This window comes from Eleutherodactylus coqui, chromosome 9, assembly GCF_035609145.1.
Source record: "Eleutherodactylus coqui strain aEleCoq1 chromosome 9, aEleCoq1.hap1, whole genome shotgun sequence".
NCBI classification, from domain to species: domain Eukaryota; kingdom Metazoa; phylum Chordata; class Amphibia; order Anura; family Eleutherodactylidae; genus Eleutherodactylus; species Eleutherodactylus coqui.
Window position 1 is genome coordinate 151814246 of NC_089845.1, and position 14251 is coordinate 151828496.

Below are 14251 nucleotides of genomic sequence, written 5' to 3' on the forward strand. Positions count from 1 at the left end.
AACTGGCACAAGGGAAGCTGTCCATTTTGTAGAAAGGATGAAGCCATATTTCAAGTATTCATTTGTATATTGACAGCATTTCTTCTTCTCAGACATTTTTATAAAGTATGCTTCAATAATGACTTTTATAATTCCATGACTCCGCTACAGATCAATCACAATAGATAACCTGAAGAATAACCTAACCCGCTGTATTCCATAATGTTGCTGATTGGCTGTAACTTTCAATTGTGTGGGTCTCTGGTAGTTGTAGTTTATATCAGTGTTCTGAAAAGACACTTGGCGTCCATTAAGACTACAACTCCCAGAGACCCACACAAGTGAAAGTTTGAAGCAGTTCCAGCCAATCAGTGGCATTATGGAATACAGTGAGATAGGATGTTCTGTAGGTTATCCAGGATTATGAAGAGTGATTGATCTGTAGTGAAGTCATGGAATTATAAAAGTCATGTAATGTATATAAAAGGTGCACAGGCTGCACACAGCTCCCATTATATGAAGGGTGATTCATATGGAAATAATTGCCTTGGTCTTCATCAGCTTTGGATTTCATAGATTGATTTCAGACAGATTATCAAAGAAATCGAGGTATCACTAAAAATTTTTTGAAAAATGTAGTTACTAGATCAAAAAAGTCTACGAAGCAAACAGAATGCCTCCCTGCTGCCCTTTTTTCGTTTCACCACCCCCTTGAGAAGTAAAAACGCCCTACAGAGGGCAATGATGCCCAAGTTGAAGAAATCTTTCAATATAGATGACGGATCTTTAAATAGTTGTATACAATTGATGCATGTAAAAGAGTCCACATCTCTTGCCCTGAGAAGATCATCATACTGTAAATACTTCCTCATTTTTTATTTTTTTTCATGAAAAATGAAAGAAATCAACAAAAAGCCTGCTGCATTTTGTCATGTTTTTGCTCCTAGGACCTGTGGTTTTCCAGGATCACGCTCCTGCAGGTGTGGCTGATTTGGATGGCTGGTAGTGTGGAGTTCTCCAGCCAGCCAATCACCATCGCCCTGTGCATATAAATTTTAGTGCCTCTTACTAGATGGTGCTGGTCATCTGTCCTTTATTCCTTTTCCTGTTCGTACTTGGGGGAAAGCAACTAACACTAGTAGCATGCAAGACACCGCCTTCCCTGAAGATGGTCTGCACACCTATAATCTGCATGTTCTGTGGGCCTTTTCCCCTTCCCTTTTATCAGGTGCGGCCTCTAGTCATCTGATGTCTTGCATGTTGTCGGGTGGGTGATATCTTACACTGTGCCTTCTATGTCAGCTTTTGCGTCTTAATTAGAGATGAGCGAACGTACTCGTCCGAGCTTGATACTCGTTCGAGTATTAGCGTGTTCGAGATGCTCGTTACTCGTAACGAGTACCACGCGATGTTCGATTTACTTTCACTTTCATCTCTGAGACGTTAGCGCGCTTTTCTGGCCAATTGAAAGACAGGGAAGGCATTACAACTTCCCCCTGCGACGTTCAAGCCCTATACCACCCCCCTGCAGTGAGTGGCTGGCGAGATCAGGTGTCACCCGAGTATAAAAATCGGCCCCTCCCGCGGCTCGCCTCAGATGCGTTGTGACATAGCTGAGGGACAGTGCTGTTGGTGCCGGAGCTGCTGTAGGGAGAGTGTTAGGAGTATTTTAGGCTTCAAGAACCCCAACGGTCCTTCTTAGGGCCACATCTAACCGTGTGCAGTAGTGTGGAGGCTGCTTTTAGCAGTGTTGCACATTTTTTTTTTGGTATATCAGCCGTGCAGAGCATTGCGCACTGCAGTAATACTCCAGGGACTGAAGTGTGTAGGCAGGGACAGAAGACATATATTATTGATTGAATATACGCAGTGGGCCTTTTCTAAAAAATATTGGGCAAAAAATCTATTTGGCCTGCCTGTCACTGTGCTCAGTGTTCTGGGTCCGTGTGTGCTGGGTGTAGTAGTTCTACAAAATCATACGCAGCCAGCTAAGTGTTGCAGCAGGCTTGCGCCAAATTATTTCCTGGCTCTGAAATCACCGCTCTGTTGCAGTTAATAACAGTGCAACACTCTGCAGTTCTGTGACACACTCCAGGGACAGAAGACATATATTATTGATTGAATATACGCAGTGGGCCTTTTCTAAAAAATATTGGGCAAAAAATCTATTTGGCCTGCCTGTCACTGTGCTCAGTGTTCTGGGTCCGTGTGTGCTGGGTGTAGTAGTTCTACAAAATCATACGCAGCCAGCTAAGTGTTACAGCAGGCTTGCGCCAAATTATTTCCTGGCTCTGAAATCACCGCTCTGTTGCAGTTAATAACAGTGCAACACTCTGCAGTTCTGTGACACACTCCAGGGACAGAAGACATATATTATTGATTAAATATAGGCAGTGGCAGTGGGCCTTTTCTAAAAAATATTGGAAAAAAAATTATTTGGCCTGCCTGCCACTGTGCTCAGTGTTCTGGATCCGTGTGTGCTGGGTGTAGTAGTTCTACAAAATCATATGCAGCCAGCTAAGTGTTACAGCAGGCTTGCGCCAAATTATTTCCTGGCGTTCCGTAAACGAAGTCAGCCTCCAACCACAGGCCAATAAGCGGCACATTTAATTACAGCGTTCTCTTTCTGCACTACTGGTAATACACCATGCTGAGAGGTAGGGGTAGGCCTATAGGACATGGACGCGGGCGAGGACGCGGAGGCCCAAGTCAGGGTGTGCGCACAGGCCGAGCCAGTGCGGTGGCCAGGGGTAGAGGCGGGGCCAGACCGAATAATCCACCAACTGTTTCCCAAAGCGCCCCCTCACGCCATGCCACCCTGCAGAGATCAAGGTGCTCTACGGTGTGGCAGTTTTTCACAGAGACGCCTGACGACCGACGAACTGTGGTGTGCAACCTTTGTCGCGCCAAGATCAGCTGGGGAGGCACCACCACCAGCATGCGCAGGCATATGATGGCCAAGCACCCCACAAGGTGGGACGATGCCCGTTCACCGCCTCCGGTTTGCACCACTGCCTCTCCCCCTGTGCCCCAACCTGCCACTGAGATCCAACCCCCCTCTGAGGACACAAGCAGTACCGTCTCCTGGCCTGCACCCACAACCTCACCTCCGCTATCCTCGGCCCCATCCAGCAATGTCTCTCAGCGTAGCGTCCAGACGTCGCTAGCGCCACTGTTTGAGCGCAAGCGCAAGTACGATGCCACGCACCCGCACGCTCAAGCGTTAAACATGCACATTGCAAAATTGATCAGCCTAGAGATGCTGCCGTATAGGCTTGTGGAAACGGAGGCTTTCAAAAGCATGATGGCGGCGGCGGCCCCGTGCTACTCGGTTCCCAGTCGCCGCTACTTTTCCCGATGTGCCGTCCCAGCCCTGCACGACCACGTCTCCCGCAACATTGTACGCGCCCTCACCAACGCGGTTACTGGCAAGGTCCACTTAACAACAGACACGTGGACAAGCACAGGCGGGCAGGGCCACTATATCTCCCTGACAGCACATTGGGTGAATTTAGTGGAGGCTGGGACAGAGTCAGAGCCTGGGACCGCTCACGTCCTACCCACCCCCCGAATTGCGTGCCCCAGCTCGGTGGTGGTATCTGCGGGGGTGTATGCTTCCTCCACTAAACCACCCTCCTCCTCCTCCTACGCAACCTCTGTCTCGCAATCAAGATGTGTCAGCAGCAGCACGTCGCCAGCAGTCGGTGTCACGCGGCGTGGCAGCACAGCGGTGGGCAAGCGTCAGCAGGCCGTGCTGAAACTACTCAGCTTAGGAGAGAAGAGGCACACGGCCCACGAACTGCTGCAGGGTCTGACAGAGCAGACCGACCGCTGGCTTGTGCCGCTGAGCCTCCAACCGGGCATGGTCGTGTGTGACAACGGCCGTAACCTGGTGGCGGCTCTGCAGCTCGGCAGCCTCACGCACGTGCCATGCCTGGCCCATGTCTTTAATTTGGTGGTTCAGCGCTTTCTGAAAAGCTACCCCCACTTGTCATACCTGCTCGGAAAGGTGCGCCATCTCTGCGCACATTTCCGCAAATCCCACACGCACGCTGCCACCATGCGGACACTGCAACATCGGTTTAATCTGCCAGTGCACCGACTGCTGTGCGACGTGCCCACACAGTGGAACTCTACGCTCCACATGTTGGCCAGACTCTATGAGCAGCGTAGAGCTATAGTGGAATACCAACTCCAACATGGGCGGCGCAGTGGGAGTCAGCCTCCTCAATTATTTACAGAAGAGTGGGCCTGGTTGGCAGCCATCTGCCAGGTCCTTGGAAACTTTGAGGAGTCTACCCAGATGGTGAGCGGGGATGCTGCAATCATTAGCGTCACCATTCCTCTGCTATGCCTCTTGAGAAGTTCCCTGCAAAGCATAAAGGCAGACGCTTTGGAATCAGAAACGGAGGCGGGGGAAGACAGTATGTCGCTGGATAGTCAGAGCAACCTCATGTCTATATCTCAGCGTGTTGAGGAGGAGGGGGAGGAGCATGAGGAGGAGGGGGAAGAAACAGCTTGGCCCACTGCTGAGGGTACAGATGCAGCTTGCCTGTCATCCTTTCAGCGTGTATGGCCAGAGGAGAAGGAGGAGGAGGATGCTGAAAGTGATCTTCCTAGTGAGGACAGCCATGTGTTGCGTACAGGTACCCCGGCACACATGGCTGACTTCATGTTAGGATGCCTTTCTCGTGACTCTCGCGTTACACGCATTCTGGCCACTACGGATTACTGGGTGTACACACTGCTCGACCCACGGTATAAGGAGAGTCTTTCCACTCTCATTCCCGAAGAGGAAAGGGGTTTGAGAATGATGCTATACCACAGGGCGCTAGTGGACAAACTGATGGTAAACTTCCCATCCGACAGCGCTAGTGGCCGAAGGCGCATTTCCGTGGCCCAGGTAGCAGGGGAGGCGCAGAGATCAGGCAGTATGTACAGCCCAGGCAGGGGAACACTCTCTAAGGCCTTTGACAGCTTTATGGCTCCCCAGCAAGACTGTGTCACCGGTCCCCAGTCAAGGCTGAGTTGGCGGGAGCACTGTAAAAGGATGGTGAGGGAGTACGTAGCCGATTGCACGACCGTCCTCGGTGACGCCTCTGCCCCCTACAACTACTGGGTGTTGAAGCTGGACGCGTGGCCTGAACTCGCGCTGTATGCCCTGGAGGTGCTTGCTTGTCCTGTAGCTAGCGTCTTGTCAGAGAGTGTGTTTAGTGTGGCTGGGGGAATCATCACGGATAAGCGTACCCACCTGTCAACCGACAGTGCCGACAGGCTTACACTCATCAAGATGAACAAAGCCTGGATTTCCCCAGACTTCTCTTCTCCACCAGCGGACAGCAGCGATACATAAACAATACGTAGGCTGCACCCGCGGATGGAAGCATCCTTCTCTATCACCATCCAAAACGGGGACCTTTTTGCTTCATCAATCTGTGTATAATATTCATCCTCCTCCTCCTGCTCCTCCTCCTGAAACCTGATGTAGTCACGCCGAACGTGCAATTTTTCTTAGGCCCACAAGGCTCAGTCATATAATTTTTCTAAACAATTTGTATTCGTTTCAATGCTCATTAAAGCGTTGAAACTTTCACCTGAACCAATTTTTATTTTAACTGGGCTGCCTCCAGGCCTAGTTACCAATTAAGCCACATTAACCAAAGCGATTAATGGGTTTCACCTGCCCTCTCGGTTGGGCATGGGCAATTTTTCTCAGGTACATTAGTACTGTTGGTACACCAATTTTTGGGGCCCTCGCCTACACTGTAATCCAATTAATTTTTTGCCCACCTGCATTACAGCTGACGTAACATCAGCTGTGATGGACAATGCAATGGGATATTTTTATGTACCGCCAGTGGGTTCCAGGGAGCCACCCATGCTGTGGGTCCACACGGAGTTGTAACTACATGTGTCCACTTCTAAAGAACCCCAGTCTGACTGGGGTATGCAGTGTGGGCCGAAGCCCACCTGCATTAAACATGATATTATTACCTCAGCTGTGATGGGCAATGCAATGGGATATTTTTATGTACCGCCGGTGGCTTCCTGGCACCCACCCATGCTGTGGGTCCACACGGAGTTGTAAATGCATCTGTGTCCACTTCTAAAGAACCCCAGTCTGACTGGGGCATGCAGTGTGGGCCGAAGCCCACCTGCATTAAACATGACATTATTACCTCAGCTGTGATGGGCAATGCAATGGGATATATTTATGTACCGCCGGTGGCTTCCAGGCACCCACCCATGCTGTGGGTCCACAGGGAGTTGTAAATGTACCTGTGTCCACTTCTAAAGAACCCCAGTCTGGCTGGGGCATGCAGTGTGGGCCGAAGCCCACCTGCATTAAACATGACATTATTACCTCAGCTGTGATGGGCAATGCAATGGGATATATTTATGTACCTCCGGTGGCTTCCTGGCACCCACCCATGCTGTGGGTCCACAGGGAGTTGTAAATGCATCTGTGTCCACTTCTAAAGAACCCCAGTCTGACTGGGGCATGCAGTGTGGGCCGAAGCCCACCTGCATTAAACATGACATTATTACCTCAGCTGTGATGGGCAATGCAATGGGATATTTTTATGTACCGCCGGTGGGTTCCAGGGAGCCACCCATGCTGTGGGTCCACACGGAGTTGTAAATGCATCTGTGTCCACTTCTAAAGAACCCCAGTCTGACTGGGGCATGCAGTGTGGGCCGAAGCCCACCTGCATTAAACATGACATTATTACCTCAGCTGTGATGGGCAATGCAATGGGATATATTTATGTACCGCCGGTGGCTTCCTGGCACCCACCCATGCTGTGGGTGCACACGGAATTCCCATTGCGGAGTTGGGGATTCCCAATTGTACCTGCCTGTGACTATTTATAAAAAACCGCGGTCTGACTGGGGCATGCAGACACCTTGACAGAATGAATAGTGTGTGGCACATAGGTTCCCCATTGCTATGCCCACGTGTGCAGCTCCAGATGGAGGTGGCACAGGATTGGATTTCTCATTGCTTCTGTACAGCATTGTGGGCTATCGCCCCGCCCCTTTTAAAGAGGGTCGCTGCCTAGCCGTGCCAACCCTCTGCAGTGTGTGCCTGCGGTTCCTCCTCATGGCAGACGCACTTATAAATAGACATGAGGGTGGCGTGGCATGAGGGCAGCTGAAGGCTGGGCAGGGACAGTTTGGTGTGCGCTGTGGACACTGGGTCGTGGGGGGGGGTGGTTGGTCAGCATGTAACCCAGGAGAAGTGGCAGCGGAGTGTCATGCAGGCAGTGATTGTGCTTTGTTGGAGGTAGTGTGGTGCTTAGCTAAGGTATCCATTGCTAATGAGGGCTTTTCAGAAGTAAAAGTTGTTGGAGGGGGGGGGGCACTCTTGCCGCTATTGTGGCTTAAAAGTGGGACCTGTGAACTTGAGATGCAGCCCAACATGTAGCCCCTCGCCTGCTCTATCCGTTTCTGTGTCGTTCCCATCACTTTCTTGAATTGCCCAGATTTTCACAAATGAAAACCTTAGCGAGCATCGGCGATATACAAAAATGCTCGGGTCGCCCATTGACTTCAATGGGGTTCGTTACTCGAAACGAACCCTCGAGCATCGCGAAAAGTTCGTCTCGAGTAACGAGCACCCGAGCATTTTGGTGCTCGCTCATCTCTAGTCTTAATCTTTTTCCCCTTTCTTAGTGTGCGGACACTTGAACTAGCTCTTGCTTTATTTATACATGCATGAAGTCCTCAGTGGGGTTTCTACCTGGATTCATCACTGAAGACAACTCTGTTCCACTCCATAGCAATCCAGTTTTGTCGTTCACAACATCACTGCAAACAGAGGGAACGATGAGTGGGTGTCTACGGCAGTATGTATATTGGCACCATGAGACCAAATGTCTTTCAGCCAAGCACCTAATAATGGTTCTGACAAACACAGGAGACAGTAACAATGGCACCACCTGTCTCTGGGTGGCAAACAAAGAAGCAGTTGGAGCTGCTCGTGCTTGGCAGATGATCAGACTATCCTCTCAACTGGTGGTCTGTGCAGTGAGTCCTGAGCACGGTCGCCTTGTGTGTGTAATCTCACACATCCACTGGTCCCAACACCTCCTAACAGTTTGATCAGAACGGCCCAGGTGAAGGGCAATTTATTGATACGACCATCCAGCTTCTCACATTCCAATAATGCGACCCAATAATGGGCACAATCTCTTCAATTGCGTTGTAGAGGTGTTTAGTGGTCTACAAGCTCTACAAAAGAGGAAAAAGAGGTCTACTAAACACAAGTAGCCTCTGAGATGTAACTGCATGCCGAGTTTTGCAGCAAAATGCAACTTCTAAGTGCTTGATTTTTTTTTGACAAAGAGTGTACATTGTTAAGACTTTTTACAAGCAGAAAAAGTTACACCAAATGTCACTATGGCTTCCAAAATGCAATATGGAGGACATACAGAGAAAGTCACCAATAAATCTCCTTAGTACTACATCGGTGTGTCAATGAGGCCTTAGAATAAGTTCACTTGTAGCAAGTTTTCTGCTGTTGAAAAATGCAAAACAGATTTGGTGCAAATTCATGTCCAAATCTCCCTGCATTAAAAGCATATTTTGACACGTATTTTGGTGCAAACTGTGACAGAGATTTAACCACTCTTTTTTTGAAGAGCTGAAATCCATGTTGAAAAAACGCAGCATAAATTCATATGCTTTGGATTTCAAATCTACATCATTTATCATTTCCTCCGTTGGAGTTCTGCAGCATTTTCTCTACTTAAGTCTATGGGTATTTTCAGCTGAACAGTTCCTGTAACTGTGGCAATTCAAGCCCTGGAAGGTTTTCCTACATGAACTTTGTATTGTATGTCCAACCACGGCATCTCCATTGGGCTCAGTTTCAGACTAACTCGGACAATGCAGAACCTTCGTGTTATTTCTCCTGACCTATTTACATGAAGACTTCCTTTCGTTTTAGATGATTTCAGTTGATTTTTTTTTTGGTTGATTTTATAATCCAACAACACTTCATGACTAAACGATTTCCACATCTTGTGCAAAATTCTTGGTATAGAATCACGTTGTCTATCTGGGGCAATTGGTAATTAATCATGATGTTATACGATGGTCTTACTGGGGAGTGTTGGACTTACATCAAATATACCATGTTGTCCACAGAGCTCCACTTCTGACCCATCCATCTATTCTCCAAATGCCATGATGTTCTTTTTCAGTATCAGTGCTCTTTCCTTACCATCACTCCCATTGTTGTACAGTCTGGTTCTAACGGTAGAGTACTGAGCATTGGCCTCTGATAAGGTTGGAAAGGCTGCAGATCTGTGGATTTTCTGTGATTTCATGGATGCATTATTTCTACATCCAATATTTTTCTCATCTAGTTGCAAAAAGTCTCCTCTGAAGTTGGAGATAATGGTTCCTATTCACTGATTTGTCTTATCCATCAAATTTTGCTCCTTAGTTGACTTTGTTATTTATGGGTGATTTGCACATGGATGATGAGTGTTGTGACTCTGGTCTTTAAATAAATGAGGTGGATACACCCAACAACTGATGGCAATGGAAACTAAGGAGAAATGAATCATCATTACCAAGAAAAGATCAAATGGAAGAACCAATATGTTCCCAATAAACCTTGAGAACTCTAATCTCACACATTGGCTAACAGTTGATTTTTGAATATGAGGAGTACACGCACCTCCTGTCTCTGATACAGCCTGGATGAGATACTTGGACTCTGTCAATACTCTCTTTTCCATGGTCATTTTTCCCATCCCAAAATTTCTAAGAGATGTCATCGTGAAGCGGCGGAGTGGACGCCATCGTCGTCCATTGAAACCTGGAGAGAGAAGAATATGGTTAATGGCTGGGTACATCACAATATGTTGTTCTAACCCCTCAGCTGTCTCCCAGGAGGAGTAGAAAATTGTATCAGGCTTGTTTGAGATACAACATTAAATACCTGAACTGGCGATGGCTTTGTTGCCTGTGACATTTGACTGCTTGTTTTCATACCTTTCCTCCCCCTTTTTTTTTTTTTTTACATTTGTGCAAATTAAAAAAAAAATCAAGTATTCCATCACTCGGCACTCAATACCACAAAATGGCAAAATGAAAACAGGATGTTTGTACATTTTTTAAAATGAAATAATAAGATTTCTAACATTTTGCATTGACGTAAATATTCAGACCCTTTGGTATGACACTTGAAATCTCCAGCTCCAGGGGCCTCCCATTTCACTTGATCACCTTTGAGATGTTTCTAGATCCTGATTGGAAATCACTGAAGACAGTAAGAAACCTCAAATTCACTGGAAAAGTTCCCTATTAAACTATAACTTTAATTAAACAGATATTACCCTGTTTCCTTGAAAATAAGGCCTACCCTGAAAATAAGGTCTAGCGTGATTTTCAGGATTTTTGAGGATGTTTGTAAGTGCTACCCCAAAATTAAGCCCTAGTTACAGTTAGTAAAAAAAGTCAATTTAAATAGTGTCCAGGCAGCTATACGTGTAAAAAAGTAAAATCTTTTGGAGCAAAAATTAATATAAGAGCTTGTCTTATTTTCGGTGAAATAAGGTTGGGCAAATACAAAAAGTGAACAGTATGTGGAGAAGACATTATTCACACACGTTCTTAGTAAAGGCGGAAACACATCATACCTAAACAAATAAAAATTATTTTTTTAAATCAGAGAGAGACTAAATTTGTAAAAATAATTTTTATTTGTTCAGGTGCGATGTGTTTCTGCCTTTACCTAGAACGTGTGTGAATAACGTTTTCTCTACATACTGCTTTTTCGCATTTGACAAATATTTTAGTATCTGTTTAATAAAAGTTATACAACCTGATTGGAGTCCACTTGTTGTAAAATCAGTTCATTGGACATAAATTTAAAAGACATCCCCCAGGTCTATATAAGGTCTCACAGCTCGCAGTGCATATCAGAGCCAAAACCAAGTTATGAGAGGAAAGAACTGGCTGTAGAGCTCAGAGACAGGATTGTGTGAAGGCACAGAACTGGAGAAGGTTGCAAAAAATCCCAAGAGCACAGCGGCCTCCACTGTTCTTACATGGAAGAAGTTTGGAACAAACTCGTGTGAGTATTGCAAGATCCACAGAACTCGCATGAAAATGCAACCCATAACATCTTATGTTTTCATCTAAGTCTCGTACGAGAATAGCACATGCAGATGTCTCCTGCACCTCACACAGCACACGGATGGGGTGTTGCCCATGTGAATGCATCCTAAGTAATCAGGGGAGAAGGTCTGAGCTCCAAAGATCCTTGTGCAGATAGGAGAAACGTCCAGTAGGTCAACCATCACTGCAGCCTCCACCAATCTGGGCTTTATGGCAGAGTGGCTAGAAAGAAGACTATTCTGTTGTGTTGTGTTTTCGGAATTGTAGTTCTATAGGTTTACAGGAGCACACTTCCAGTTATGAGATGATAGGCTAATGTAGCCGTGCATGGGGAAACACACCAGGCCACAACTAAAGGCTGAAAGTCTTTTCTTTTATTCATGCTTGCATAACATACCAAAACAACACTGGCATTCTCGGGATAATGTAAAGTTTAAGGAAAGGCCTTTTAAATCAGCAGTTCAGTATTAGCAAACACAACAGTCTTTTTAAATTCCAGTTCGGCAAAGTTCCAGCAGACCTTCCCTGCAGCGTGGTGCAGTGTCTACAGCGAAGCACTCTCTGTCAGCCTCTGCTGCTCACACAGGACATGTCTCTCTTGCACTGGTCAGCTGCACCAATTTATTCCCCCCCCCCCCCCACCTGTCCTGCTGAGGTGGAATTCTGTACCGCTCTGAGGAATTGACCGGATCTACATCACGGATGCTAGTAACCTGCGTGATATATATCGTCCATCCTTCACTTCACCTCTAACCCTGCTACACTAACTGGAGCAATACACACCCAGCCAGCTCAAATCACCCTACACCTGTGGAAGTGAGCTCCTGGAAACCCATAGAACTATAGGTCCCAGGTGCACAACACAACATCTTCGTAAAATATGCATGAAAGCCAGTCTGGAGTTTTCCAAAAAGCAGCTAAAGGACTCTCAGGGCTTATTCACATGAGCGTATATTGGCCGGCGTTTTCACGGCTGGCCGATATACGCTCCCATCTGATGCATTGAAATCCAATGCATCAGATCACACAGGTGTATTAGTGTGATGTAAAAGTGCCCGGACAGGCAATATATAGCGCTGGGCACTTTTACGTCGACCAGGAAAAATAATCCTAGAACTATCTATCTGACTACGGCCACTGCCATTGACACCTATGGGAGCCAATGGCAGCGGCTGGAGAAGGGAGGTGGGAGGGATTTTAGCAGTGCAACTAACACTAGCTCCTGCCCTGTCCCACCTCCTCCCCTTGCAAAGAGCCAGTGAGGGGGAGGGAAGGGGAAGACAGCTTCGCAGAGCTGGTCCATCAGATAGTAGCGTATACCGGGGGGAAGAATGAAGTATATGCTGAAAAATAGCCCTGCCTAGAGTGAAACCTGGCTGTGGCTCAGTGATGCTCTGGGACGGTTTGCTTCCTCTGACACTGAAAAACTGTACCATGTGGAGGGCAAGATGGATTCAATCAAGTATCAGGACATTCAAGGAGAAAATGTCATGTCTTCTGTGAGGAAGCTGAAGCTTGGGCATCATTGGGCCTTCCAACAGGACAATAATCCCAAGCATTTCTCAGAGTCCACAGAGACTTGGTTGCTGAAGGAGTCTGGAATGGAGTCACAGGACGCGAACTCAGGAACTACTGTGCTGGAGAGGAATACCTTGTTGAGAAAATTCTGGACTCCAGAATGTTCAGAGGGAAATTGCTATATCTGGTGCAATGGAAGGGGTATGGACAAATTTGTGGAAAACAGACTGCAACATTCATGTCTCTTGGCTCACAGGGAAGTTCCATCAGATATATTCAGGGAAACTGGCCCCTGAGATGTCCAGAGCCCATCCTGGGAAGAGGGGGCTACTCAAACTCAAGAGCTCCTGTGCTCCAGGCAGCTTTTCCTGTTGAGCTATCTAGCGCTCTGAATAGCTCCCCGGCATAACCATTTCATTGCTTCTGATCCAGTTCCTGGTTTGGCTCCACCCTGCTTGCCTAATTGGATATCCTATTAAACCTAGCCCTTCCTCCAGTTCCTTGCAAGATTATTGTGCCTTCCACCTGTAGTCAAGCTTCTCTATCGACCTGCTCCTCTGAACTGATACTGCTACTCCTGTGTATTGACATCTGGCTTTATCTAACTATGCTATTGGCCCGGACTGATTGCAACAAGAGGCTCCGAACCAGACTGTGACACAGTCGCTTGGCTTGACCCTCATAGAAAATCTTTAAAGGGATGTGAAGAAGTAACTGCAGCACACAAACCCTAGAATATTCATAAACTGGAGGCCATTGCCATGAGGAATGGGCTAAGATTCCTCAGGAATGCTGTGCATTGTGTTTGCAGAAGGTCATAACAGAAAAACATGCTCTAAGTACGGCTCGGCTCACAACGGAAGACCTACGAATTATCGCTGAAGTGAATTGCGTATGGTCACATATACGCGCGGTTTTCCATGCATGAAAGCATATAGTCTGTGCAGAAGATCGAACGCAAGCAGGGAATGACATCAGGAACTTGACCAACCGCCCTGGAAACACCCTTCTATCGCTCAGGCAACCGCCCAGGCGACATTTTCTTATGCTGACGTGGTGAGAGCTGTTCTAAGAGCCTTCAAGATGGGATACTGATCTCTAGGCTTGACTGAATTTAGAACACAAAAAGGGATCCACACATAGGGTTTAGAATAATTAAAATAGATAACCTTCATTACAAAACAAAATACTAGTTAAAACATATATATAGTGGGAGAAAATGAGTATCTGGATTGCAGGAACAGGACTTGAACAATGGAATAAAAATATATTCATGATATAAATAGGATAGCAATAAATACAATAGTGGATCATATATAATAGTCATATATAATACAAGCAAGGCAATAAATGAAGACTGTCAGATCACACAAAATATAAATGCAAATGTTACCACATGCTAGTCAAGACCTGTATCCTGAGCCCTAATGCATGTTTCACATCTGCTTTCCCAAGGGGCTGATTTTATACTACTCTTTTTGAAAGTAGTATAAAGCATTAAAAAAAAAACACACACATTCTTCTGGAGGAAGTGCCCAGAAGAATAAGTGGAGGTTGCAGACAGCTCCTTAGACTCTGCACTGTCTGCCCACAAATTCCTGCTTTATTCCATTTGTAT

The 14251-nt window shown here is 46.7% G+C and overlaps 1 protein-coding gene across 1 annotated transcript in view; it reads right to left on the reverse strand.

Annotated features, from left to right (window-relative positions):
• Nucleotides 1-14251, reverse strand: part of LOC136578524 (cytochrome P450 2C39-like) — a 68356-nt gene that overhangs the window by 32617 nt on the left and 21488 nt on the right. Inside the window, exon 4 of the mRNA XM_066578651.1 lies at nt 9671-9811. Coding sequence (XP_066434748.1) covers nt 9671-9811 — 141 coding nt within the window. The remainder of the gene's footprint in view (nt 1-9670; nt 9812-14251) is intronic.